The 27832-nt window shown below is 54.8% G+C and overlaps 2 protein-coding genes across 4 annotated transcripts in view; both read right to left on the bottom strand.

The window, feature by feature from the left end:
* TARS2 (threonyl-tRNA synthetase 2, mitochondrial) lies at nt 1–27684 on the bottom strand. 2 transcript variants are annotated; one of them, XM_077841288.1, is made up of 18 exons: nt 27566–27684; nt 26649–26839; nt 25661–25784; nt 21506–21627; nt 19310–19427; nt 17998–18062; nt 16760–16838; nt 16013–16159; nt 15451–15549; nt 13216–13382; nt 12335–12497; nt 12014–12151; nt 10954–11031; nt 9748–9848; nt 6626–6730; nt 6026–6098; nt 5836–5950; nt 1–697 (listed from the first exon to the last, which is right to left on the bottom strand). In XM_077841288.1, the coding sequence occupies exons 1-18, from the start codon at nt 27635–27637 to the stop codon at nt 549–551; spliced, it is 2106 nt and encodes a 701-aa protein (XP_077697414.1). In that variant the 5' UTR covers nt 27638–27684; the 3' UTR covers nt 1–548. The 2 variants fall into 2 exon arrangements, with proteins under 2 accessions (XP_077697414.1, XP_077697415.1); XM_077841289.1 differs by lacking the exon at nt 6026–6098 and having other exon boundaries at nt 561–697.
* The window catches only part of RPRD2 (regulation of nuclear pre-mRNA domain containing 2), a 64619-nt gene continuing 63504 nt past the window's right edge, over nt 26718–27832 (bottom strand). Inside the window, exon 13 of one of the 2 annotated variants that reach the window (XM_077841286.1) lies at nt 26718–26835. The gene's annotated coding sequence lies outside the window, so the exon portion shown is untranslated. The other variant, XM_077841287.1, reaches the window with a different exon arrangement.

Here is a 27832-nt window from a genome sequence, read left to right as displayed (position 1 = left end):
TTGACTTAATAACACATTTTAATCGGCCCAGGGGACCCGAGTCCGCGAGAGTGAGGCTGAGTGAGTGACCGGAGCCAACAGGCCAGGCCTGTATGTCCCAGGAACCATCTTCCTCTGGCCGGAGGGGGGGTCCAGCCCCGCTACGCTACAGCATCAGCGTGCATTTCTTCTCCCCGTCTCACTGGCGGCGGGGGGGGGGGGGGGTGCCTCTCAGTAGCCGCCAGCCCCTGAAGCGGCTCCTGCCCTTGGTCTGTGGAGTGGATGCAGCTCCGGTAGATCGCAGGAGTGTGTAGGGTTTGCACCGATGCCATAGGGCGACGGACATCTGGAGAGCAGCTGGCGTAGCCTCCCTGTGGCACCGAACCCGTGGCAAGGGCTAGGGCTAGTCACAGACGCCTGACACCCATTGGCAAGCCCAGCCCAATCCTACGGACCAGGCCACTGGCACCTGGCTTGTCTGCTCCATCCCCGACTCGGACAGGCAGCCGCTCATCGCCGCCTGCTTCCCCCGGAGAGGCGAGCCCACGACACGCCCGGTGGGGACTGGCTCAGAACAGCTCCTCGGCGTTTCTGAGCCGGGCATCCCGCAGCTCCCGCAGCCTGAGCAGCGCCTCCTGCAGGTCACGCTGCCCATGCTGCCTGGAGTCGCGGGTGCGGACGTTGACGGTGCGGCTGGACAGCTCCTTCCTGCCAACCACTGCAAGAGAGACATGGCGAGGCTGACTACCCCTTCCTCCCCAGCCCAGCGCACCCCGTGGCAAACTCCCCTGCATGCAAGGCTCCATGCCAGACCCTACAGTGGGTGGCGGGGGGCATCAAGGCACCCAGCGAGACCCAGCAAGGCCCTCAGAAGCATCAACCTCCCCCACAGGCAGAGATCAGGGGAGGGTAGGGACCCAGTCCCCCTGTGCGTTGCTGAAGGGGGACAGGCCACCAGGTCTGCTCTGGCTCTGTTCCAGTGCCCACCAGGAAGTGAAGCAAGAGGGCTCTGGTCATCAGCCCAGGCTCCGCGATAGAACCGTGCCCCAGGAGAGCCATGCTGCAGCCTGCCCATGAGAATAAGGAATGGGGGCGGGTGCATTCAAAGGCCATCAATTATGTCTCCTGTTGCCCTCACCCCGGGTCAGCAGCTGTAGCGGAGAGGCCAAGACTGACCCCCGCCCTAGGGGGGTCCCTGCAGGGCAGGGCTGAGGTATGTGGACAGGACAGCGTGGGTGGTGGGGGGGAGACAATTGCTGCACCCCATTGGTGGCCAGAGGATCCCAAGCAGCAGGGCTGTCATGGTAGCACTTTCGGGAGCTGGGAGCCAATCCAGCCCCGGGGGAAGCAGCTGCAGTTCCCAGGCAGGGCAATAGGAGGCATCCCACTCTCCCCAGGGCTGCAGCCAGGCAGATGCACATAAAGCCACTTCTCATGGTAGGCCGAGTGAGATGCAGCGAGGTCCTTGTTGCTTTGGCCGCTGCTAATCAGCCCGTGGCAAATGGAGGAAGCGGTGAGCTGAGCCAGCGTTACCTGGAGCTCATCTCCAGACCCAGAGCAGCCGAAGCGACAAGGGAGCCCGGCGCGTTATCTCCTCCCGCCAGGTTCTGCGGAAGGCTGCAGCTGCCGAGTTCAGTGTTCCCAGGAGAAGCCTGGATTTCCTGAACTCAAGTGCAACCCGAGCCCAGGCCCTGGCAGGATGAGATGGGACACAGAGCTGTTTTGGTTTGTTTAGACAGCAAGAGGGATGCTGAGTTCTAAGGAAGAGTCACCCCCTGTCTCCTGACACAAATGCAGGGCTGGGAAAAGTCACCCCCATCCAACTGCACAAAGGGCTTTGAAATCCTAACTGAGCCCAGACACTGAGCTCAGCCTAACTTCCCCAAAACATCTGGCTAATGGAAGGGCTGAATCACAAGCTTTTGGGACAAGAAGAGCCTGGCTGATCCTGGTCCACCACCAAGCCAGCACGGGGCCTTTTCCCACAGAGCATTTGCAAGGGCTTTTGTAACATGGCCCAGGCCACGCTGCTTTCGTCCCTGCCCTCGGGACCCTGTTCCACCGGCGACTAGCAGCATCCAAGAGCTTGCTAGGCCCTTTGCAAACCGGAGAGAGACCGCTCTGCCCTGGACAGCTTCCAGGCCAAGCCATTTTCCATCTCCTTCAGCCTCTTCTGTGGTCCCTCTCCTCTACCCCCGAGGCAGATCCTCGGTGCTAGGAGAGCCATGCACAGTCCAGAGGCAGAATTAAGCTCCCCTTTGCTCCCCTGACTCTGGGGCCAGTTGCAGGGCTCGCTCAGCCTCCCTCCAGTTGCTAACACCCTGGGGGGGTTGAAGGTGGACGAGACCCCAGCCAGAGATCCACACAGTGCATCCTAGCCATGCCCCCTCTCTTCTTGCCGCCTGGTGAATCCTCCTATCTGAGGGCGACTCTCCACAGGCTGCACCCCCTGGCTGTGCCGTGGCAAAGCCGCCCCAACCAGACAGCTTGGGCCTGAGGAGTTTCTACCTTTCAAGCATGAGCGGAGCTGGACAGAGTTAGCCAAGTCACTACCATGGGGACAGGGGAGGCAGAGCAGTCTATTTTTAATGGGACTGCGACAGTCACAAGCAGCGCAACCGACTCTGACTAATCAAAAGGTTCCCCATTTTTCTTGGTCCTTCGGGGCCGGGACTGTGCATCTGGGTCCATTCAGAGCAAAGGCCTGGATCTTAAACACCTCCCCCTCCCCCCCCGCAGATATCTGCAACCCAAGAACTGCAGCCTTGATGGAGTGAAACTGACTGGAAACCAAAGGAAACCTGCCCTGTCAGCCTGTCTCGTCCCAGCTGAGTGAAGGGCAATGGGGAAACCAGCAGTATCAGGAGTGAACTAGATGGAGATGAAGATTTAAAAAGCCACCTGAGGGCTTTGGACACGCAGCTCCCATTGGTTGAGTGTTCAAACCCCTTAGACAGCTCAGACAACAATCACCTAAAGGTCCTTGGGGTTGGAGTCGAAGTGGCCTAGTGGAGAGAGCACAGGTCTCGGGGCAGCTCTACACTTAACAAGCTGCCCCAGCATAGCTGCGCGGCCGTAGCACTTCAGTGTAGACGCTCTAAGCAGACGGGACAGAGCTCTCCCGTCGGTGCAGCTCACCATCTCCACGAGAGGCGGTGGCTGTGTTAACGGGAGAAGCTCCCCACTGACATAGGCTGTCTACATGGAGGGCTAAGTGGGATAACTATGTTGCTATGGAGGGTGGATTTTTCACACCCCTGAGCAATGTACTTATACCGATATAGGCGTATAGTGCAGACCAGCCCTCAGGAGAACTGGGTTCCAGCCCAGCTCTGCCACTGGCCTGTAGGGTGAACTTGGGCAAATAACATCCCCACCCGTGCCTCAGTTTCCCCATCTGTAAAACAGGCTAATGATACGGACGCCCTTTGTAAAGCACGTTGCACGCTCTCCAGATTATAAAAGCTAGGGATTATCATTAACCGGACATTGGTTCTTAAAACTTCCCAACCTCAATTCCTCCAGACCCTCACTATCTGAATTCCCCTGCTATTCAGAGTTACAGCCCGGGATGGGGCAGTCAGGATTCCTGGGCTCTGTGTTCTATTCTCATCTCTGCCAAACTCACTATAGGAGACAAATAGGTTAGATGAGCAGGGTGCGGAGAGCTGGAACTGGGTTTCCTGCCAGTGGTTTGGCCAGCTACCGGCCACCCCAGCCTGTGCCAAGCAAAGCATGCCAGCATCCCATATTTCGCCACAACCACTTCCACACATGCTAGGAGAGAGCTCCGTGTGCCCGCAGAGAACTGGATGAGTTAACAGCAGCCGAGACTCTGACAGCCGATCACTCACAGCTGAGCAAGGAAACAGGCCCTGAGGTACTTTACAGTCACTGACCACTGAGGTCACAGTGGGTTTGGGGTTTCACTTCATCTCCTCTCCCCCATCTCTTACACTTTCCTCCCTCGGGATCTCACACTCGATGCAGGCCAGTAGCCAGAGCATAAGGCTGGAGGCCAGACACTGTTGCCTCATACCCCTGGTTCCCCTATCCTCCCTTCTGTGGTCTTGGGCAAGTCCTACCCGCTCCCTGTAAGCGGCTATAGCCTCATCTTACAGGGCAGTAACGGTCTCATTCGTCTACGCAGCGCATGAGTTAGAGCAGCCTCAGGGTCACGGCTTGTAGGCCCTACCGTAATACACCTAGTTCAAGGTCACTATTAGTCACTTCACCTGTGCCTGTTGGTGCCAGAGTAACAGACTGGGGCCGAAAGAGCGGAAAGGGGTCGGACGAGCAGGGAAGGGCTGGAGAATCCAGCCAGCAGGGGAAGGGCATAGATGTGTATTATAGATGTGAAGCATTCATTTAGAAATGGAAGAGATCGCACAGAGCTAACGAGGCGTGTTCCTGACACCCATGGGATGAGTGCTTCCCAAACCCGTCTCAGCACAGACTGGCCAAGAGGGTCCCGATATCTCCTCCGTATCCGGGTTCATTTTAACCCCAGCTTCCTAGGTTCCACACAATGGCAGGGAACAATAAGCCTTCAAGCGATTTACATGGGGAGAGTGGAAGGATCTGGGGTGGCAGCTGCCATGGCGACAGCAGATTTGGGAGGAAAGGCCTGTAACCAGGTGACACCGGAGAGCCAGGCACAATAACTGAGCCTAAACTAAGCAGCGTGTTCACTGGCTGAAGGCAGAGCCATTCTGGCCAGCTTCCCTAAGCACCATGTGCCATTCCACACACCGCGAGCCCCAGTACAGCAGGAACAGCTGGAATGGAAGGGTGGCCAACACATTGGGTTGGAATTCAGGAGAGCTGGGTTCAAATCCTGGCTCTGCCATAGACACTCAAACTCTCCAGGCCTCAGTTCCCGCCTTTATAAAAAAGTGAAGAATAATCCTTCCTTTATCTAGTAAGGCTATGAGCTCTTCGGGGCAGGGACTGTCTCTGGCCCTATGTGCAGCGCCCAGAATGGTGGGATCTTGATCTGAGTTCGAGCAGCCTAAGGGTTGCTCTGAGTTGGGGCCTCGCCTGCACTACCATAATACACCTAGGCCAAGGTCTGCGGTAGATCCTATAACTCACTCCCCCTGTGCTAGTTGTTGCCTCTGTGGGACTAGGGCGAAGTTGGCTTAGTAGCCTTTGCTTCCGTCCCCACTCCCCAAGGGATATTGGGGGGGCAAGGAAAGGACCCTCAGGGGCAGAGTACAGCCTGCCCCTTTCCCCACAGCTCCCTACGAGGGCAGGGCCGTGCACCTACAGCCCTTACAGCCTGTGCGCCAGGCCCTCCCTCTGCTCTCCAGCGAGGTCGACGTACCCAGCCGGGGGAGACGCCATGGACGAGAGAACCCAGCCAGGAGCGGTGACTCCTCTGATGGGTTCGCCACGGGGCTGATGGGAGGGGAAGGATGAGTGCGCCGTGGCCCCAGTCTCAATCTCCTCCAGCCCAGATCCTGGATGCACGAGAGTGCATTCTGGGGGAGTGCAAGTGACAGATGTTGCCATGGAGATGACTGCACCCCCCTCCACTGCCCATGAGTGAGGGGGAACCTGTGCACGAGAGCCCCTCCACCCCAGCTCAAACAGGCAGCAGTAGGAGGAGCACCCTCTGGCCCAATGGTCCCGGTTCTGCTGTTAGTAGCAGTGCATTAGCAAGAGGGCTGATGAGGGACAGAAATCATCTCCTTTAACGAGCACCTGTTGCATCAGAGAACGGGTGTTCAGGGGAAGCGTGGTCTCGTTTTCCTACGCCCCAAGCACGGCTGTCTGGTTGTGGCCGAGCGTGCCTCCAGGGACAGGTGGGACGTGGTTATTTTGGGAAGCCCTGGCTCACACCCTTGCTCTTACCCAGCTGGAAGTTGTACTGAGCCAGCTGAGCCTTCCGGATTTTCCGGTTCAGCGTGGCACTCCAGTCGGCATCGACGTCCGCCGTGAACCCTGCCTGGTGGAACGTCTCGCGGACCTGAGACACAGACAGACACGCGTCAGAGATCCCAGCCACGGACAGCGCAGGCCGGGCCTATCTCTCGCCACTCACCTCACGGGCATAAACCTCTGTGTCGGGTCCGACCGGGATCACCATGACTTGGAACGGGGACAGCCACAGAGGCCTGCAAAGCGAGGGAGAGGCTGAGTTCCCTTCGCTTCGTTACACAAGAGCCCTCTCCTCCCCATCCCCTGGCATTTCAGTGCTGGGCAATCCCGCTCACACGAGCTTTGTCCGTCTTCCGGGCCAATGCAGGATGGGTCACTAATGCACCGGCAGCCCCGGCCAGCTTGTCTGCAGGGACTAAGCCTAACTCCAGTGCATCTAAGCGCACAGGCCACGAATGCTTAAGCAACTTGCCCGACGTCACATGGAGGTGGGAGCAGAACCTAGGACTCCAGCCCCCTGCTCTGCGTACAAGACCATGCTGCATCCCAGAGGGCGAGCCCTGGGCATCTGGCTACCTGGCTTCTCTTCCTGACTCCTCACTGCAGTCTCTTAACAGTAAATGCCCACTCAGAACCACGCTTCCGCCGACTGCCCCCCGGAGGGTCTTCACTGGACAGTCGTAGCAGAAGGGGACACCTGGGAAGGAACCATAGGGCGAGGGATTCCCGATGCAGGGTTACGAGCTAGCACAACTGTCCTCACCACTTCCGGCTGTAGTTCTCAGCCAGGACGGCCAGCATCCTCTCCACGGAGCCCAGCACCGCCCGGTGGATCATCACTGGCCTCTCGGACGTGCTGCCATCTTTGCTGTGGGTGAAAAGGATCATGGGAAGCGGTCAACGGGCACTGAAGGTACAGAGCGATGAGCACGCCCCTTCCCCATGCTCCTGTCCTGGGGTCTGACGTGACACACAAAAGGAGAGAAGGAAGTAAGAGTTCTGGGGCTGACCCTGCCTGCAATGTGTTTACATTTGATGGAGATACCACTCGAAGTTGCTATAGCAACAAAGTGGCTCCAGAAGTAGATGGGGAACAGTAACCTCATAAGCCACTCCTGGGGCTGTTACAGGCACAGTTCCCGTTGACGTGAGCAGGAGCTGAGCCTGTAAACACTCCAAAGGGCATGGAAATGTGAGATCACCCGCTTGCCCACCGCAGAAATGCAGCCACCTCTAGGGCGAGACCGTTGCACCACAATTTGCCAAATATCGTTTTGTCCCTCATTCGAAAGAGGAAGTGAATTAATTTCCAGCTAATGTGAAACGAAGTTCTCAGGCAGGTCTAATGCGTCAGCTTTTCTGGGACGTGGCCAGAAGACCAGGGTTAACGCTTCAGCTCTTGCAAAATGTATCAGGTGCAGTCAGATCTTCAGTTAAGGGCTCACGGTTCCTGGGGTGGGATTCTCCTAAATTCCCAATGCTGGCTGAGCTCTGCTCCTGGGGCCAGCAGCAGGAATTTTGTCACTATCATCAACAGGAGTAGGGTGAGGCCAACACTGAGTGCTTATGAAAACGCCACGGCCTGATTTCCCCTCTCTGCTAACTACCCCTGACGTGTTCCTCTCTTCAGCTTGGAAGGGCCTGGAATTGCAGGAAGAGAAAACCGATATTTATAGGGTGCTTTTCACCACAAGGATCCCACAGCACCGTATCCACTTGGCTTTATATACCTATGGTGCACCATACAGGGATCGCTTCATGCACCACTGAAATGCGGTCATCTCTGGGGCGGGACACGACAGCTGTTGAACAGCGCATGGCAACAGAACGTTAAGATGGGAAACAAAGACAGAATGGGGACAAAACTAGCCAGGAATAAAGTGAAGCTGGAAATGAGAGGAAGGTTTCTGACCTTCAGAGGTGGGAGGGACTGGACCAGTCTCCCACAAGAGGCAGGGACAGGGGGGACAAAGGACCTAACTAGTTGGAAGCTAGAGCTTGACCCGTTCGTGAATGGGGTGATAGGAGGAGGTTGCCTGCGACAGCAGGGGACTGGATATAATGACCCAGAAGGTGCCTTCCAGTCCTAGGTTTCTAAGAACAACAAAACCAGATGAAAATGCAGAGGGGATTCAGAATGTATCTTCTATTGGCAAGATTTGGCCAGGACTAGGGTTGTATCATCCACTGGTGGTTATTAAAACTCTCAGGCTGGATGTACTGAAGGGGGCTCAGGGAGACTGGGAACCCAACAAATATCTTCTCATCTCCTTTAGGCTCATGGGAAATCCAAAGTTCATTGCGTGTTTTGCTAACATTACGGCCGGTATCTTGGCTGACACACCAGGGATTGAACTGGGACCTCTGGATGTTCAGAAAGCCTTTGACAGAGTCCCTCACCAAAGGCTCTGATGCAAAGTAAGTACCCATGAGAGAAGGGGGAAGGGTTCTCTCGTGGATCAGTAAATGGTTAAAAATTAGGAAACAAAGGGCAGGAATAAAGGGCCAGTTTTTACAGTGGAGAGAAGTAAATAGTGGGGTCCCCCAGGGATCTGTACTGGGACCAGTCCTATTCAACATATTCATAAATGATCTGGAAGAAGGGGTAAACAGTGAGGTGGCAACGTTTGCAGACTATACAAAAGAACTTAAAATAGGCAAGACCAAAGCAGACTGAAGATTTACAAAGGATCTCACAAACCTGGGCGACAAAATAGCAGATGAAATTCAAATGTTGATAAATGCAAAGTAATGCACATTGGGAAACATAATCCCAACGCTACATACAAACTGATGGTGTCTAAATTAACTGTCACCACTCAAGAAAGATCTTGGAGTCATTGTGGTTAGTTTTCTGAAAATATCCACTCCATGTGCAGCAGCAGTCAAGAAAGACTGAGAATGTTCATCTTAGAAAAGAGACGACTAAGGGGGGATATGATAGAGGTCTATAAAATCATGACTGGTGTGGAGAAAGTGAATAAGGAAGTGTTATTTACTCCTTCTCCTAACACAGGAACTAGGGGTCATCAAATAAAATTAACAGGCAGCAGGTTTAAAACAAACAAAAGGAAGTATTCCTTCACACAACGCACAATCAACCTGGGGAAGTCATGGCCAGGGGATGCTGTGAAGGCCAAAAGTATATAAGAACTAGATAAGTTCCTGGAGGCTAGGTCCACCAATGGCTATTAGCCAAGATGGTCACAGATGCAACCCTAGGCTCTGGGTGTCCCTAAACCTCTGAGTGCAGGAAGCTAGGACAGGATAACAGCAGATGGATCACTCAATAATTGCCCTGTTCTTTTCATTCCTTCTGAAGCACCTGGCACTGGCTGCTGTCAGAAGACAGGACACTGGGCTGGATGGACCATTGGTCTGACCCAGTATGGCCGTTCTTATGTTCTTAAAAGCATGAGCTGCTTGAGCTGACAAACCAAGGCACCCCAGACTCGTATCCTCTAGGGATCAGGCACCGAGGGGGAGCCGTAACACACCTTCCCCACTGGGCTACATCAAGACCCCAACCCCTTCAAACGCTACCCCACCCCACGCTCTTAACTGGCTAGGATGTTGGGTTTAAGCGCTTGTCTACACAACACTTAGCTTGCGGCAAACTGGGAGCATAAATCTACCTTGGGCTAGTCCGCTGTGCGCTAAGCGTCCATGCAGCCCCACTACTGTGCACGACAAGTTTCCTACTGTGCTTTGACATACCCTGCTTGGAAAGGCGGGTAGGCCAAAGCGCACTAAAACTTTAGTGCACGGCGGCACCATATACACGGACGGCTAGCGAGCAGCAGGCTAGCACCGGGTAGGTTCACACACCAGCTCGCTGCACACGAACTGTTTGTATAGACAAGCATCCCATAGATCTTGCTATACCTGATGTACGTCAGGTCGAACCGCATGGGCATTTGGAAGTCCAGCTGAATGGTGGCACATTGATGGTATCGGCCCAGGGCATCCTTGATCTGAATGTCGATCTGAAACAGCACGTGGACGTGGGTGAGTCACCCATTTCCCAACAGATTCAGAGTTTTGGTTCCTCAAGGAACCTTGCATAGTGGGGACAGCACTTTAAACAGAACCCTGTCTCCATGGCAATACAACTCCGCTTATCAGTGCGGGACAAAGGTCATTACACTTTATCCCCTCCATGCTATTTATGGCTATACCCGCAGCAATGATCTGGGAGGGGGGGGAACGGACAGACTTTCCTGACCAGCAGGGATAAGCCTAGATAAAAACCCCAGGCTACAGTCTCAGCTCCAGCTGCCGATTAAGTCCCAGGAAACACCGAGCACATGGCTGACCATTTGTTAGCACACCTGTACCCTGCGACACTAGACATTCGAGAGCCATGTTGCAAAGATTCATGGGGCCCAATCCTGCAGCTCCTTGCACATTCCATAGATAACTACTCCCGTGAGTAGACCCAGCCCAAGAGCCCAATAGATTCCTGCACAGGTGAGTTACCCGGACAGCTCACAAGTTAATCACACCAATCGCATGAGTAAAGTTACTCACATGTGTCAGTATTTTGCAGTACCAAGCCCTTAGTCATCCCTGATTAAATCCCACACAATTTGCTGATCCTTTAAAACTTTGGGTGGGAGGGGATACGCATAAACAAGATAGGGTCCAATTCCAGGCCCTCCATTAGCTTCTACTAATTTGAGCTGTTTTGTAAATTAATCAAAATTAGAGCCCGTCTGTTTTAAGACACTCGTGCAGCTTCATAAAACAATTGTGCCGAGCTAGTCCCAGTGCTTTCCATCCCCAGATCTCTGTGCCTCACAACGGAGGGCAAGGATCACCAATGCTTTCGCTCAACCACAAGCGTTGGGGTTGATGCAGGAATCACTGGGCGAGTTCTCTGGCCTGTGCTAGGCAGGAAGTCAGACTAGAGAATCAAAATGGCCCCTCCTGCTCTTCACAGCCAAATCATTACTCTCGTGCTGTAAGTGGGGAAACTGAGGCAGAAAGCAGGGACATGACTCGCCCAAGAAGGCAAAGCAAGTTGGTGACAGGCCCGGGACCCAGGAGTCCTGGCTCCAACCACGGACGGTGGATCGAACAATCACTAACCTTTGGCCCATAAAATGCTCCGTCGCCTGGACTGAGCTCCCAAGGCTGCCCAAAATCATTGAGGCTTTTCTCCAGTTGCTGGAAGACAAAGGCGTCAGATCAGTAGATGCCTTTTGCCCCAGGTCGCTCTTGGATACATGGTCAGTGCCAGCTAGTCACAGGGTTGATTCAATATTGAAAGTCACTGCAGGAGACAAGAAGCCACCAGCATCTACCCTGCCAACCAGCTGTGACCGCCACATGAGCAGCATCTTCTGCACGGTAAGTGGACCCTGCCTCGGTGGATGATGCTGTAGCAGACGGGTCTATTCAATGCTGCTGCACTACGAGAGGTGGCATGCGGACCCAACCACATGGGTCTGTGCCAGGCAACTCCCCCAAGTGCTGCTCTGTGCCACAGAAAATCACTCAGACCCCACCACATCAGCCTCTCGCCACCTGCAACAGCCACCACGGTGCATCAGCAACCTGGGGAGGGGAAGCAAACACCCCGGGCAAAGCCATTTATTACAGCAGTGCTTAGAGATTCCAACTGAAATCAGGGTCCCTGCTGCGCCGGGCATAGCACAGGCCCTGGCTGAGATATGGGCCCCGTCATGCCAGATGCCTAGCCAAGCCCAGGGCCCCCACCGTGCCAGGCGCGATGCTGACCCAGAGCAAGAGAGTCTCTATTTAGAATGTAAATAGCCCAGGCAGACAAAGGAAGTGCTGTTATCCCCATTTTACAGACAAAGGGGAAACTGAGGCACACAGAGATGACATAACTTGCCCAAGGTCACAAGGGAAAGTCAGTCGCAGAGCTGGGAATTGAGCCCAGGTCTCCTGAACCCCAGTCCAGAGTCTTAACCACAAGACCGTCCTTCTGCTTAGCACTTAGTTCAGAGTGCCAGAATGCAGGCTGGAATTTCACCAGGACACTTGGGCTCTAAAACCCCGAGCAAGGGGTGGACAGCGATTGACCCCGCTCAGCGTGGGACACTCATGTCTCAGGGTGTGGGAGGTGCACGGGGCAGTGCTAGACACATGCTGCGTTCACTGGAAAGGGGGTCGTGTTTCCCACCTGCTCAGCCTGCTCCCACACGTGAGCGTCCCCCATGAACCCTTCCGGGCGCGTGGAAAGGTAGAAGCGGAAGGAGAAGCCGAAGACAGAGTACACGGCCTGCAGGAAATCCAGGCATCCGCCGATCTCGCCTTCCAGCTGGGAAAGGAACACACCACACAAGGAGCTTGGCGGGACGGGATGGGACGGAGGGCAGCGCCCATCCCCAAGGAGATGGCAATCCCAGGATGCCACTTGCGGGCGTGTAGGGAAGGATGGTTTGATAATTATCGCCCGCCCCCCCCCCCTCCCCCTTTGGGGTACCTGGCTCCACACACTCACCTGGTCCAGGGTGCAGAAGATGTGAGCGTCGTCCTGCTGGAAACGCCGCACCCGGGTCAGGCCGGTCAGGGTCCTCGAGGACTCGTTCCGGTGCAGCACCCCGAAGTCGGCCAGGCGGAGGGGCAGCTCCCGCCAGGAGCGGGGCCGGTGAGCGAACATAAGGCTGGTGGGGCAGAATGACGGAAGGAGGGAAATCAGAGCCCGCCCCAGCCCCGCTGAGAAGTGCACTGAGGACTCTAACAGGGAAGGGAGCTGCTGAACTGCCCTCGATCCAGCCCCTGCAGCTGCTTCTCTGGCAGGAGAGCCAGGACCTCAGTGGGAAGAGGGTCCCTCCCGCCCAGCAGCCAGTCAGGGGCCTCAGAGGGGAGAGAGCTGCCAGGGATACACGGGACACCACCACTGGACACCTCTGTGGCAGTCTCGATGAAGAGGCCAAGGCCTACACGTGCTATGGAGACAGAGCTGCAAGAGGGGTCCCTCCTGGTGCTGCCCACGCTGAACAGGGGCTCTTAGGCATCAGTGTGACTCCAAACTGGATCTCTGGTCTAGACCCCAGGGCTAGCAGGCTGCAGATTTATTTGAAATACATGTTTTTAAGAAGTATCACCACCTCCCACTCCCATCCAAATTGCGTTATGATTTTGTGCCTGAGATTTTAACCATAGGCAACTATTTTACAGTGCTAAGCAAAAACCCAGGACAATCCCCAGTCAGCCCCGCTCTACCCAGTAGACCCTACTCCCCTCCCCGAGCTGGAAATAGAACCCAGGAGTCCTGACTCCCAGCACCCCCCCCGCTCTACCCACTAGACTCCACTCCCCTTCCCGAGCTGGGAACAGTCGAACAGTCAGCCTGCAGCAGACCTTGGGTGCCTCGCTCACCAGTGACCAGGGCAGTTCATTGGCTTGAGGGCGAAGGTCTCGTTCTCGACCGGGAAGCAGAACATGTGGTCACTGTAGTGCTGCCAGTGGCCAGACAGCTCCCACAGTTTGGCATTATAGACGTTAGGGGTGACCACCTCCGAGAACCCACGTTTCCGATACTCGCTCTGCAGTGGGGGCAGAAAACACAGACCTGAGACACACTGCGCCCTTTACAGTGAGAATGCTCCTTAGCAACGACACAGGGCTTCACATCTTCCAAGCACAGCCCTCACTCACAGCCCCGTCCTCCTTTCCCGGGGGAAACTAAGGTAGAGAAGTAGAAATGACTTGTCTAAGGGTCACAGAGAATGATGGTGGGAGAAGTGGGATTACAATAAATGATTACTTACTTTGGTTCTTTGGGGTGTGTGTATGTATATAGAGAAAGAGAGAGAGAGACACACAGATAGACAGACATATAAATAGACAGACACACATTCCACCCTTGGTACACATATACCCAGTGCACTCCAGTTCAGATTTGTTCAGCCAGCAGTGTCTTTTGGGGGCTGTGCCTGGAGCCCAAATGTCCTCATGGTTCCAACTGAGGACATGGGGGGAACCTCAACCACCGCTTAGGTATCCTTTGCTAATACAGAATCCATCTGAAAGCAGACTCCGTAGTAGTGGGGAAGGATCGTGGAGTACATATGGACAACACATCTCCAAGTACCACAGGTACAGTAAGGTAAGAACTGTTGCAGCTTCAATTGCTTGTGTGCACACACACCCACCCACCACATTTTTGCTGACTCACAGTCAGCGTCCTAGATCACAGTAGTCCACCTACGCAATGGCTGTACGGCAGCCCGAGGAAAAAGCATCGATCTTGATTCTTGCCCTATGTTGTAAGGCCAGATCAGCACAAGCACAGAAGCCCAGGTAGCTGCCCTACATATCTCCAGTCCAGGAACATTTCCCAAAGAAGCACCAGACATTTTTTGTGCTCCCGGAGAGCGAGCTGTTGCACTCACTGGATAATTCATAGCACAGCGGGATACAAGCAAAGATCCAGCTAGAAAGTCTCCATGCGGAAATGGCCTGACTTTCCACCCCGTCCCCATAAGCTACGAACAACCTCGAGGATACCCTAAAAGACTCGGGTCTGTGTATGCAAGAGAAGAGCATCCTGGGAACATCTAGGGTGTAGGAGCTTAGCCTTACCTACAACGAGTCCCCCAGGAATTTGTGGCTTCTGCTCACAGCCCCAGTCCAATGGGCTAGATTGCACAGCCTCTTGGGAACAACGTGTCGCTCACACCAGGAGCTGGTGTGTCCTGTGAGGGGATGTCTATGCACCTGTCTGTATCCCACGGGTTCCCCACTGGTGAGCGGAGTTTGCTCATAGTTTTATGGGGAGCCATGTCCCCCGCTTTTTCTTTGTGGCTAGGTAGGGGAGGAGAGGAAGGGTGGCCCAGGGGTTAGGGCACCAGCCTTGGAAATGGGAAACCTGGGGTTCAATTCCTGCTCTGCCACCAACCCCCGGTGTGACCACAGACAAGGCACTTAGCCTCTCTGTGCCTCAGTTTCCCCATCTGTACAATGGAATAATAGCACTGCCCTGCCCCACAGGGATGGATGCGATAAATACATTAACTGGTCTACAGTGCTCAGACACTACAGCACTGGTGCTAGCCAAGGACCTACAACAGACAGGCCCGATGTTTTTTTCCAGCATGTTTTTTCCAGATGGGAGCAGGGTATGGACACCCCCTAGGAAGCCTGTGCGACTGGGACCCAGAGACAGACGCCTCCAAGATAACATATGAACCTACCTCACTGCGAATTGGAGACCCAACCTCACCCAGCTAGGTAGGGGCAGCCACGCTCCTGGCCTAGCACAGTTCCCTGACCCGTGTGGCTCGGGCCATGCACTCCTCCCTCTCCCCAAGGAAATCCATAGCAGAGCCAGGTTAAAACACCTCTGGTCGTGCTGATCAGGGAGCCAGTGCTGGAGCGTCACATACGACGACTGTGTTGGGACCTGGTGGTGTGAGTCTGCTCCCAGAGCCTGGGCTAATGGTCACAGCTGCACTGAGGTGTTTGGGACAGGAAGATCTACAGGACATCACACGGAGAAGGAATCACAGCACCACAGAAATGCAGGGCTGGAAGGGACCTCGCAAAGTCACCACGTCCAACCCCTGCGCCGAGGCATGACCAAGCGAACCCCGACGCGACGGCTGCCCGTACCTTGATGAAGTCTATCAGGGTGTTGTAGATGTGAGTTCCTCTAGGCAGGAAAAAGCAGCTTCCAGGACTCAGCTCATGGAAGAAAAACAATTCCTGCTCCTGGGGAGGAAATAAGAGAAGGTCCCCTGGACGCCGCTCCGAGCAGACAGTGTGTCTACGCACGATGACCCCCTACATGGGGGCTGGACCCAGGGTCCTAAGGGCTAAGCCCGGCAGCTGGAAACAGCAGCAGGTTCAGAAGCCTCTTCTGGGACCCATAAGATGGAGACAGAGACGCGGACTTTGTCAAGGCAGGAGAGACGTGGCACGGCAACGGAAGACAACGGCTTGCCCGTGCCCAAGCTCCGAAGAGAGCTGCGTCTTGCAGGGCACCTCTCCTACCCAAGGGGCCTCCAATCAGCAGGGCAGTTACTGATGGCTCCAGGCCTTCGTCTCCAACGCTTCCATGCCCTTTATCCCTTCCCTGTTCAGGACTGGGGACAGTTAAGCCAGCGGGTCGGGCTGTACAGACACAGACGTTGCTGCAACGACCCTGCCCGTGGGTGATCACGCCGGCTCCTACCTTGCCAACCCTCCGGTGGTCCCGGCTAGCTGCCTCCTCCTGGAGCTGCTCCCACTCCTCCAGCCGGACGGGGCTGGGGAAGGAGATCCCGTACACCCGCTGCAGAGACTCCAGAGTGGGGTCTCCTTTCCAGAAGGCAGAGGAGCTCTGTTGAGAAGTGGGAAAGAGAGCTAACGCCACAGGAAGGCGTTGAAGGAAGAGAGGGCTGAGCTCCACACTGGCTGGGACAGGGTAATCTGGGATCAACACACCGTTCTACTGCCTACTCCTCCAACAGAAAAGCAAAAGCTTATGCTTCTCTTGGAACAGCACGGTCCAGTGGTTAGGGCTGGGAGTCAGGACTCCTGGGTTAGGCGCTATGGTGATGGGCTTGGTATAAAACACCAGGTGCCAGAGTCAGGAAGAGAACCTGAAACGGACTCACTGGGCGACCTTGGGCAGCTACATCCCTGCTCTGTGCCTCGATTTCCCCACCTGTAAAACAGGGATGGTACTTACTCCTTTTCTAAAGCACTTGAAGATCCTCTGACAAAACACAGCTAGTGTTCAGTGCAAAGCAAGATCATATCAGGCATTTCATATCAAAGGGCTCCACCCTCCTGCTGGGATTTTTACAGCTGGGGGAAAACAGAGGCACTGACTACCCTAAATTCATGCAGCTTGCCCAGGGGCAGAGCGATACCCCCAGCACACCACGCTCCCTCCCACTGGTGCCAGCAGCTGAGCTTGGCTGGGGTTAGCACTGACCTTCAGGATCTTCAGCGCTCGGATCTTCCCCGTGTGCCTGATGTGGGGACCTCGGCAAAGGTCGATTAACCCCCCGCACCTGGGGAAAGGAAAGGAGATAGGGGTTCAGAGCACAGACAGAGACCCCGGAGCAAACGACAGGGGTCTGGGGTGGGGTGAGAAATGCTGGGCTGGAATGAGAGAGCAGAGGGGGAAGTCAGAGGACGCCCCAAGTGGTCAGAAGGGGCCGATGACCTAGTGTGTTAGCTCCACTTGTACAGCACCTAGCGCAACGGGGTCACGGTCCGTGACTTGGGCTCTTAGGCACTCCTACAATGCAACTGGAAAGGCACTCGGGCGTCACCCCCATGGGTGCAGGATCAGAACCTGGGCCAACGTCTGTGAGTGGATTCACACCTACCGCTGCCACCCAGCTGTGCAATCGGGCACGAGGGCAGGATCAGGCCCTTAGCACTTCGTGCCCATTCTGTCACACTCCCTCCCATCATAGCACCCGGACCCACAGCCCAGCCCACAGAGGCGGGGCCCAAGCCCCCGCAACACTCTCACTTTCCAGCAGTGACGGTCCCCCCCGGCCCTGCCCCCTGCCTTTCATGGGAACGCCTGTAGCAGCCAGCGGTGAGCTTTTCCCAGCCACGCAGTGGGTACCAGGAAGTCACGGTGCCACCGGGTTGAGAGAGGCACATAGATCCGGGCCTGACCACAACTCAACTTCAGAGAAGCATCAGGGCGTGGCCGTGCTTAAAGAGGGTGGAGCTGCGAAGGGTCACAGATGCAGCAGGGGAAAAGTAAGTGTTCAATGGAGCTGGGGGGCCGAGGGGCACCCGACAAGCGCCATCTCCCCTTTTCGGGGGGGTTGGAAATTGGTTTGTTAAGTTATGTTGGACAATCACTGCTGGTGGCCAAGGACGGTAGGTGAACGTGACAAAACAATCCTGGCTAGCGCCGCGGTGGAAATACCGCTGCAGGGCAGCTCGTTCGAAACCCACCACCGGAAATCAGTGTAAAGAGTTCTGTGCACGAAAGCCTGACTGTGACCGTCGTGTAATCAGCGGGGACACAGCATGGCCAGTTGTGTGTATGAAGTAGGATTCAGACAGACACACACTTTTTCCTGACCACTGGGGCACGGCCTGGGGGACAGGGCACTTTCGCCCCAGGGCTGCGAGTCTGGAGGAACAGGGGTCACAGATCTCGCCCTGCCCACCACTCCTGGGTGCGCCGGGGCCCTTGCTCACCTGTACACCGTAGTAGCCGGTGACGTCACTTTCGCCTCAATCACCTGCAGCTTAAACTTGTTGTACTGGGGAAAGGAAAAAAGAGGAGAGTGTAGGGCCAGCGATCACGATACAGCCCACAGATAACTAGCAGCTCATCTACTCTGAGCCGTTGCTATCCATGTTTGTTATGACAGTGCCCAAGGGCCAAACAAGAATGGGGCCCTCTCGCACCAGGCACTGTACAGAGAGACTATCAGACAGCACCTGCCCCCAAAAGCTTCCAATCTAAATGCCACTTACAGAAGCCCACAATTCTAGCATGCACATCCCTCCCACCATCTCCCCCCAGCAAGCTGCTGGGCCCATCAATGCAGCCAGCACGCTCCTGAGGACAGAGACTGGCTCTTCACTCACTACGTGGTGTGCCAGGCAGGCATGCGGTGCTAGACACGGGAGTTAGAGGCAGGATGGCCCAGTGGTTAGAGTGCTAGCCTGGAACTCGGGATCACTTCCTCTGCCACAGACTCCCTGGGTGACCTCAGGCAAGTCACTTGTGGCCAGATTTTAAAGGTCTTTTTTGGCTCCTAACTCCGGTTGATTTCAATGGCAGTTAAGTGCCCAAATACCGTTAAAAATCTAGGCCTTAGTCTCTGTGCCTCAGTTTCCCCACCAGTAAAATGGGGATAGCATTGCCCTGGGTAGAGAAGATGGTGAGGTGCTCAGACACTGCAGTCCCAGACAGGTTAGATATACAGATAACACCAGCTCTTGAAAGAGGGCGGGGCTGGCTGGATTGAGAAGGCTGGGGAAGATGACAGACGTACTCTAAGATGAGTGGGTGCAGGCAGTAGAAAGGCAGGTTATTAGCCCCTGGCCAGCTCATAGGGCAGCTCTGGAAACCAAGCAAGCCTCCCTGTGTACCCCAGAGGTGAAAGACCTATCCCAGGGGACTAAGGACGGCACCTTCCTGACCAGGCATTCACCAGGGCTTTGTGGAAGTATGAATCATAGAATCTCAGGGTTGGAAGGGACCTCAGCAGATCACCTAGTCCAACCCCCTGCTCAAAGCAGGACCAATCCCCAATTTTTGCCCCAGATCCCTAAACGGCCCCCTCAAGGATTGTCTAGTCCCAAGTGATAGGAGGCTCCCATCACTTCTCACAGGGGCTGCTGGGACTCCTGCAGGACCTAGTCAGTGACATTATTTGCACAACTGTTTACTTGGCCCCAGGGTTCTGTGTTACTCCCACTTCTGCCCTGAAACTGATCCTGAGGCCCTGGAGGGAGGGGGTTTCTGAGAGCAATGAAATATACAAACACATCTGTCCACCTTAAATAGCTCCAGCAGGTCCTCTCGGGACACTTCCAGCCTCTCGAAGGGATGCTTCTCTCGGACGATGGACTTGCATGCCTCCTCCAAGGCTGGGAGCTCACTACCCAGCACGGTTCTGCAGAGAGCACAAGACATTTTTAAAGCCCCGGTTACAGAAGAATTGAGCCGGGACTGCAGATCCCGGCAGGTGGCCAGCCTGAGCGAGCGTCCTTAGCAAGGCGTCTTCACCCCCATGTTTGCACCCATTCCCCATGCACTGCCAAGTCAACACTAACTGCTGCAGGAAAGGACCCAGGGACAAAGCTTGGCAAAGGCCAGACACTGGCATAACGGCCGGGGGCTCCAGGGAAGCAGAGGCAGGCATGGTGCTGCGGATGCAGCCTCGTGGTGTGGAGCATTTCATGCTAGTTTATCCCAGGATGCCACCTAGTGGAAGGGAAAACAAACAAGCCCACGTGACAACTGCAACTCAGTGTCATAGAGTTTAAGGCCAGATGGGACCATTAGATCTAGGGATGTAAATATTGTTTAAAAAAAGTACCCGTTTAAACTATTTAAATGATATTGGTTAACCGTTTAATCGTTAACCAGTTCAGCCAGCAGAAGGGGGCGCAGCACCGTCTGAAACCGGAGAAGCCTGGTTGCACGCGCGTGGTGTGTGCGTGTGAGATCCCAGGAGCCAGGGCAGAGGCAGGGGAAGAGGGGGCAGGCGGGGGGGGGGGGGGTACATGCAGCAGGCTCTTCTGCCCGGTCTCACGCTTCCCACCCCACTTTGGTCTGCAGTGCCCAGCACAATGAGCCCACTGTGGGCAGCAGCCGCTGCCGAGCGCGGGGAAGGCAGCAGGGATTTGGGGGCCCATCAGCAACTGGAGCAGACTCATCTAGGGCAGGAGCATCCCGGCTGCGGCTCCCCCCTGCCTGGCTGGGGATGTGCTGCCTGGCACGCGTCCCAGCAGCGACCACCACCACCTCCCCCAGGTACCTGCTGCCCGGAGCAGCAGCCGCTGGAGGTGGGGGCAGCCAGGCAGCACCTGATTTAGCCGATCTGTTTTAAACGTGAACTGCAATATATTAATGGTAAGACTAGTACTCGTCCGTTAACCGTTTAATACTTTCCATCTCTACTCAGATCACCTCGTCTGATCGGCCCGGCACCAGCCAGAGAACCCACCCGCACGCCCCTGAACCGAGCTCAAGCGTTTCAGTCCACAGGAGACTCAGCTGCGTCACAGGGAGAGAACAGAAGGGGCAGGTGCACCAGAGGCCCCTGCTACAGCAGGAAATGGATGAGGTGAGATCATGGGCGCTGACTTTTGGTTTTTGTCAGTGGGGGCCCCACATGGCCCTGCCCCCACTCCCCCTCTCTCTGCTCCCCCCTCTTGGTGACTATCTAGCTCCTGCCCCCACTCCCTCACTCAAAGCAGCAGAGGAGGTTCCCCCTCCTCAGGGTAGGAAGGGTTGCCTAGTGGTTAAGGCACAGGCCTGGGGCTCAGGTGTTCTGGGTTTGATTCTCTGCTCTGCCACAGACTCCGTGCTTAGCCTCGGGAAACTCACTTCACCTCTGGGTGCCCTAGATCCCGCCTTCAAAATGGGGCTAATACTTCCCTGCCTCCTGGGCTAAATCCATTCATGGCTGTGTGGTGATAGGGGCAATGGAAGTATTCAAGTTTTGACATTCGCAGCATCCCCCGACAATGAGTTCCACAGATTGACTGTGCGTTGCATGAAGAAATACTTCCTTTTGTTTGTTTCCTATCAGCTCTAAGACACCTTAAAGTATGTTTCCAGTAGATACAAATGTTATCACCTTTTTCCAATGGTGGTGTGCTTTCTTTTCCTATTAAGTCACTCAGTAATTAGAAATAAAGTCTTAAATATTGCTATCTATTTATACAGTGCATTTTATATTTCTCCAGCACAAACGAAAACACACTCCAGTTCAAGGTATTAAAGATGGAAAGATTAAAAACAAATTTAAAAATTGAACTTGCATTTACAAATGACTGATCTAAAATCCTGTTTTAGCTCTGGAAACAATTCAGTTTTAAAATATAGAAATCCTGAGTATGTATCTACAGTGACCCAACTGGATGATTCTTAACTGTGTCTTAATGAAAATACAATATGACGCTATCCGGATGCCAACAGGCCTTCTGCTGGGATGCCCAGCTAGGCTTCCCCGGCCCCTCTTACCGGCCAGCCAGATACATGTCATAAAAGAAGCCACTTTCTGTGCTGGGCCCGTGACACAGCAGGGCTCCGTAGACTCGCTCTGCTGCTGCTCCAAGGACATGGGCGCTGGAGTGCCAGAAAACCTGGGGAGGAAAGAGACCTGGGGTCACGTGGAAGGCCTGCCGCACCCCACATGGCTCCAGCCCATTGGGATCCCAGCTCCAGTGACGACTCAGAGCACTGGCTTAACGGAGACACCCTGCAGCCTCTCACATATGGGGTGCCTGCTTGTTCAGAGAGGGAGCCCACGTCCCTCGTTAGCTGTCTTTAGGGGGCCTGCCTGTTCCCAGGAGGCAGTGTTATCTAGTGGATAGAGCACTAGACTGCAGACTGAAGTCTCGTGGGCTCTATTCCCACCTCTACCGCTGTGTAATATTGGGAAAGTCACTTCAGTTGCTCTGTGCCTCGGTTTCCCCATCTGTAAAATTGGGAACAAGATACTGCTCACATTTGTAAAGCATTTTGAGAGCTAGGGACTATTATACTCATTATACACGCTGTTCCTTCTCCCTTTTGGCTAGCTTTAGCCACTATTTGCTTTTCCTCTCTGCCTAATTCCTTGCCCTTGTCCCTGGCCTGGCCGACTCCTGTCAACCAAAACTTGAGCGGCTAATTTTTCAGCCTTTTGCATCTGTGCTTTTGCCAGTGCAGTTTGTGCCAGTCAGATACCCAAGTGCAGGAGCCACTGGCTAGTCCAGCATCTCAATGACATGCATTGCAATTGCAGAGGATTAAGAGTGTAAGATGGTGGCCCACCTGAGCCACTGCTTCCCGCAGCTCCCATTGGTCGGGAACGGCGAACCGCAGCCACTGGGAGCTGCGAGCGGTCGAACCTGCGGACGCGGCAGGTAAACAAAGCGTCTCGCGGCCTGCCAGGAGCTTGCCCTGAACAAGCTGCAAACCAAGTTTGGGAACCACTATTTTAGAGCATAGTCAGGAGAGATGCTTTTGCAAAGGACAGTTAAAAAGAACACTGATTAAACCTCGCTTCCTTGGTGACCCCTACACTCCAGCAGGTGCATTAAAGCAGTAGTTCTCAACCAGGGGGACATGTACCCCTGGGGGTACGCAGAGGTCTTTCAGGGGCTACATCAACTCATCTTGATATTTGCCTAGTTTTACAACAGGCTACATAAAAAGCCCTAGCCAAGTCAGTACAAGCTAAAATTTCATACAATGACTTAAAGAAAAGGAGGACTTGTGGCACCTTAGAGATTCACAAATTTATCTGAGCATAAGCTTTTGTGAGCTACAGCTCACTTCATAAGTGAAGCTTATGAAAGCTTATGCTCAAATAAATTTGTGAGTCTCTAAGGTGCCACAAGTCCTCCTTTTCTTTTTGCAAATACAGACTAACACGGCTGCTACTCTGATACAATGACTTGTTTATACCACTCTATATATTATGCACTGACATGGAAGGGCAGTATTTATATTTCAATTTATTTTATTTTATAATTACATGATAACAATGATGAAAGTCAGCAATTTGTCAGTAACTGTGTGATGTGACACTTTTCGGTCTGATTTTGGAAGCAAATAGTTTTTAGGTGAGGTGAAACTTGGGGGTATGCAAGACAAAGGAGATTCTTGAAAGGGGTACAGTAGGCTGGAAAGGTTGAGAACCATGGCACAAAGGGACAGATTCTAGAAGCCACAGAAACGGCCCAGATTATCCACTGTCCTGGCTCCCTTTTCCTACCACCAGAGGGCTCCTTCCCCACAACTGAATGCCAACTTAGCTACTTTGTCACTAGATTTAGCGACTTTTTGGTTTCCCTAGTGAGAAAATAAGTGTCAAAGTGACCAGTGACAAATCGAGCAACTTTTACTGCCAATTACAGGGACATTCAGAGGAAGACGTCACCAACATGTATAGTCACCAGCAGCTCGACAGTGCTAATAAAATCCATTCTGTGCTCTTCTTACTACGTTCTGCTGGACACCAAGTCAAATGTCATTACGTCTCAACTGAGCATGTCCTCGGAAGAAATCACATTCCAGGGCCGCTTGGGCTGAGACCACTATAATTGGCAGGCGAGGAAAAGAAGTTCGTGGAGGCTAATTCAATACGTCGCTAGGGCCAGGCGCCCTTTGGAGAGAGCAGCACATTAGCTGGGCTTGTTTTCACCCAAATATTCTTCCTCATCGCTCCGTAGTAGGTAGCACAGCCTGTGATGGAGGGTAAGATGGCTAATGAAGCGGGCAGGGCGGGCGAGGCAGGTTAGCCAGCGAGGAGAGCCGCACGGATGGAAGGTGGGGTGGGATGAGACAGGGCCATGTGTCCCAATGGGGCAGCGGGCACTGTGCCTCCAGGGAGGAAGCCCTTACTACAGGATCAAAGGTGTAGTTAGCTTGATTTTGACTCCCCTTTACTCCTTCCCCTGGCTTGGCCTGGGGTTAGCTACCCAGCTGTTCACAGAAATTGAACTCTGAGAGCGGGGGGGAAGAGGTCCGGCTAGTGGATTTTTGGTTTTAAATCTACTTTCTTGGCTCCCTGCAGTGCCGAGCTCAGCTCAGGCGAATGCCCTCTTCCCCCAGCTCTGAGTCCTCCCTTTCACTAACCTGTTGGCACAAATCCAGACTGGCAAGAAAGGCCGAGGCTGGGCTGAAATTCACCGACCTGGGCTGCAGTGTACAGAGCGCCCTTCCCAAAGAGCAGAGGGCCACTAGCTCACGTACAAACCTTAAGCCCTCTGCTAAATAGGCTTGGAGAGGGGCAGAGCATTTAATCAGGGCCAGGTGAGGTTCTACCATTGCAGGCAGGCCCCCTTAAACGGGTGGAAATTGGACTCTCAATTAGACAAACAGCAAAGTCCATACGGCTGGGGTTTGTAAATCCTCCTCCACTTCCCCTCTGGATCAAAATGTTGTAATTAAAAACACAAAAAACCACAAACACCCAACCCACCCACCCCCAGTTGCGATATCGTGGCGTAGATTTATAAACGCAACACACATGATTAAAGGGGAAATATTCATTAGCCCCAAAGCAGAGGGTCCTTCCTACCAATCGGACACATTTGGCAGGTCATAACCCCAGCCGTGCTTAATTTGTGCAGGGGCTTGCCGGGACTAAGGGCAGCTGAGCCCTGGCACCTCTTTCATCACAAATTAAGTACTGGGCCATACCTAAACCTGCAAAATATCCTCACCCCACTGCAGCCCAGGTCAGCTGGGGTTGGTTAATTTCAGCCAAGCCTCGGCTTTTCTTGCCAGTCTGGATTTGTGCTGACAGGGTAGTGAAAGGGAGGACTCAGAGCTAGGGGGAGGAGGGCATTCGCCTGAGCTGAGCTCGGCGCTGCAGGGAGCCAAGGAAGTAGATTTAAAACCAAAAATCCACTAGCCGGACCCCTTCCCCCTGCTCCCAGAGTTCAATTTCTGAGAACAGCTGGATAGCTAACCCCAGGCCAAGCCAGGGGAAGGAGTAAAGGGGAGTCAAAATCAAGCTAACTCCACCTTTGATCCTATAGTAAGGGCTTCCTCCCTGGAGGCATAGTGCCCGCTGCCCCATTGGGACACATGGCCCTGTCTCATCCCACCCCATCTTTCATCCGTGCGGCTCTCCTCGCTGGCTAACCTGCCTCCCCTGCCCTGCCCGCTTCATTAGCCATCTTACCCTGCATCACAGGCTGTTCTACTTACTACAGAGCAGCGAGAAAGAACATTCGGGTGAAAACAAGCCCAGCTAATATGCTGCTCTCTCCAAAGGGCACCTGGCTTTAGCGACATATTTAATTAGCCTCCGCGAACTTCTTTTCCTCACCGGCCACTTATAGTGATCTCAGCCCAAGCAGCCCTGCAATGCGATTTCTTCCGAGGACATGCTCGGTTGAGACGTAATGACATTGACTTGGTGTCCAACAGAACGTACTAAGAAGAGCACAAATTAACATTATTGAGCTGCTTGTGAATGATTTTGTGACTATACTCGCCTGGGCATGCGCGCATGAGTGTGTATATTTAATTCTCTGTTGACTTCCCTGGAAATTTTGTTTAGTGACATTTTTGACTCTTTTGAGCTCTTAAACAGCTACATTTAGCGACTTTTCAAGGTCTGTCTGGTGACTTCCTGCTATGTCCCAAGGGGACAACACTGCGCCAGATATCACTCACCGCCTGCCCCTCTGGAGAATCAAAGCCCAAGAATTCCAAGGCGGCATTGCTTTCCAGGGGGCGATCCAGGTCGTACAGAGCCCCGTTCACCCTGGCAGCCACCGCACCCTCAGCCAGGCCCCGACTGGGAAGGAGAGAGGTAACAGAACACACTTCAATATAGGATACGTGACCGGCCAGTCAGTAGCTCACGAAAGCTTATGCTCTAATAAATTTGTTAATCTCTAAGGTGCCACAAGTCCTCCTTTTCTTTTTAGTGCTGGGGAAAGGACCCTGGAGCCAGGTCTCCGGCCCAATTACAGCCCAGGGTGAATACGGGTAACTGCGCAGAGAGTTCTCCCCTGGCACCCCCTGCCCTGAGCTAGAGGGATCATGTCTCCAAGACCCATTCATACCTGGATCCTCTCTGCTTAGGCTGCCACCAAGAAGCCAGTTAGCACCAGCTCCAAGGACGGCCTCTGCAGCCTGGACACCCGCCAGCTACAGCAGGCAAACCCACTTCTAGTCGAGCCACTCCTCCTCAGCGAGGTGCTCTGCCTACGCCTAATGAGGGCTGCTGGGGCAAAGGCTGCACACTCACCCCAGCCGGGGGAAGGCCCCCCAGCTTATGGGCCACCACTCGTGCTGTGCCCCAGGCGGGCCATGGGCAGCAGCGCCTTTCACCTGGGCCCTCTGGTTTTAAAAGCACGAACCGCCTCTATAGCAGGAGCTCAAAGACCCAGCTCCGTTAGCCATCGTGTTGCAGGCTCCATGTGGGCCAGCCATCACTAGAGTGGGACAGAGCCACACGGAGCAGGTGAGAGTTACAGGAACAACGTTCGGGGTGTGGGGGGGGGTTCAAAGGAGGGAATCAGGTGCCCAGAGCCCAGCTGAGCGTAGCCAAACCGGACCCCTAGGGGCGATGGACACAATGAAAACCCAGGGATTTAAAGGGTTTTGAAAGCAGACAACTGTTCATAGGGAGAAAACGTGCAATGGCACCCAGTACCCGATTTGTGACGCCACGTGATACGGCGTGGTTCTTAGGGACTCTCCTTCCACCTGTTGGCCATCGGGCAGGGAGATCTGGATTGGCCCACCTGCCTTCTGCGCCCGGTCTGCACATCGCTCGTCGTAGGCAGCCTTTAGCTTCTCGTACAAACAGAGCCGCTCAGCGAGGTGGGGTAAGAGAGCGCCTGTCTGGAAAAGAGCCACAGAGGGACTGGAGGAAGTTCATAATGGGAGTGGAGTCTAGTGGATAGAGGCTGGGCATTGGAGTCAGGACTCCCGGATTCTCTCTTCCCAGCTCTGGCAAGGAAACGAGATAGAGGGGGTAGAGCTGGAGGGGACTGGGAGTCAGGACTCCTGGGCTCCTCTCCCAGCTCCTGTTGGAGGAACAATGTTTAGCGATGAGAGCACTGAATCACAGAACTGGAAAGGATCTCGAGAGGTCATCTGGTCCAGTCCCCTACACTCATGGCAGGACTAAATATAGTGCTTTGGGAGGGGGGTGAGACGGACTGCAGGGCCGGGGCAGCCTGTACAGCTCCGAGCACCATGGGCCCCCAGCTCTGCTGGAGCCTCTTGGTGCCCTTGAGATACCCACAGTCCCATAGGGGGCACCAGGCTTCTGCAATGCAGAGCACCCTCCCAAGGGGACAACACGCTCACGGTTCACTGGCCCAGGCAACCCCCCCGCAGCAAAAAGCAGCTACAAACACCCCAGCCAGCTCGGCCTAGCCCCATGGAGCTCCCTGGGGCGGGGTCACCTTCCCGGCCTGCCCCAGAGCCGAGTCCCCAGCCCGCGCCGGTTGCCCCGCGGGCCCTGCTAGCCCCCAAAGCGCGCGAAGGGCCAAAGCCAGGCGCAGCAGAGAGAAACGGGCCCGGGCAGGGAGGTCGCACGCTGCAATGCGAAGCCGGACGGACCTTGTACCACCGGCGGCTCCAGCCGGGGCCCTTCCCGGCCAGGATCCTCCCCCAGGGCGAGAGGAGCCGCATGGCCCCCCGCGCGCTGCACGGCTGGGGGCTCGGCTCGGCTCGGCCCGCCTGGGCGTCCCCCCCCCGGCCGCCGCCGGGCTTCCTGCAGCAATAACCCCACCCCCCTCGCCCCGGCCCAGGGGGCTGGCCGCGCCTGGGGGCCAATCACTTCGCCCCGGGGCTTCCCGAGCGGGCCCTCCTGCAACAGCAGCGCGG

This window comes from Eretmochelys imbricata, chromosome 24 (assembly GCF_965152235.1).
Source record: "Eretmochelys imbricata isolate rEreImb1 chromosome 24, rEreImb1.hap1, whole genome shotgun sequence".
Taxonomy (NCBI): domain Eukaryota; kingdom Metazoa; phylum Chordata; order Testudines; family Cheloniidae; genus Eretmochelys; species Eretmochelys imbricata.
The sequence above is the reverse complement of the archived record's forward strand: the minus strand, read 5'-3'. Positions and strand labels throughout refer to the sequence as shown.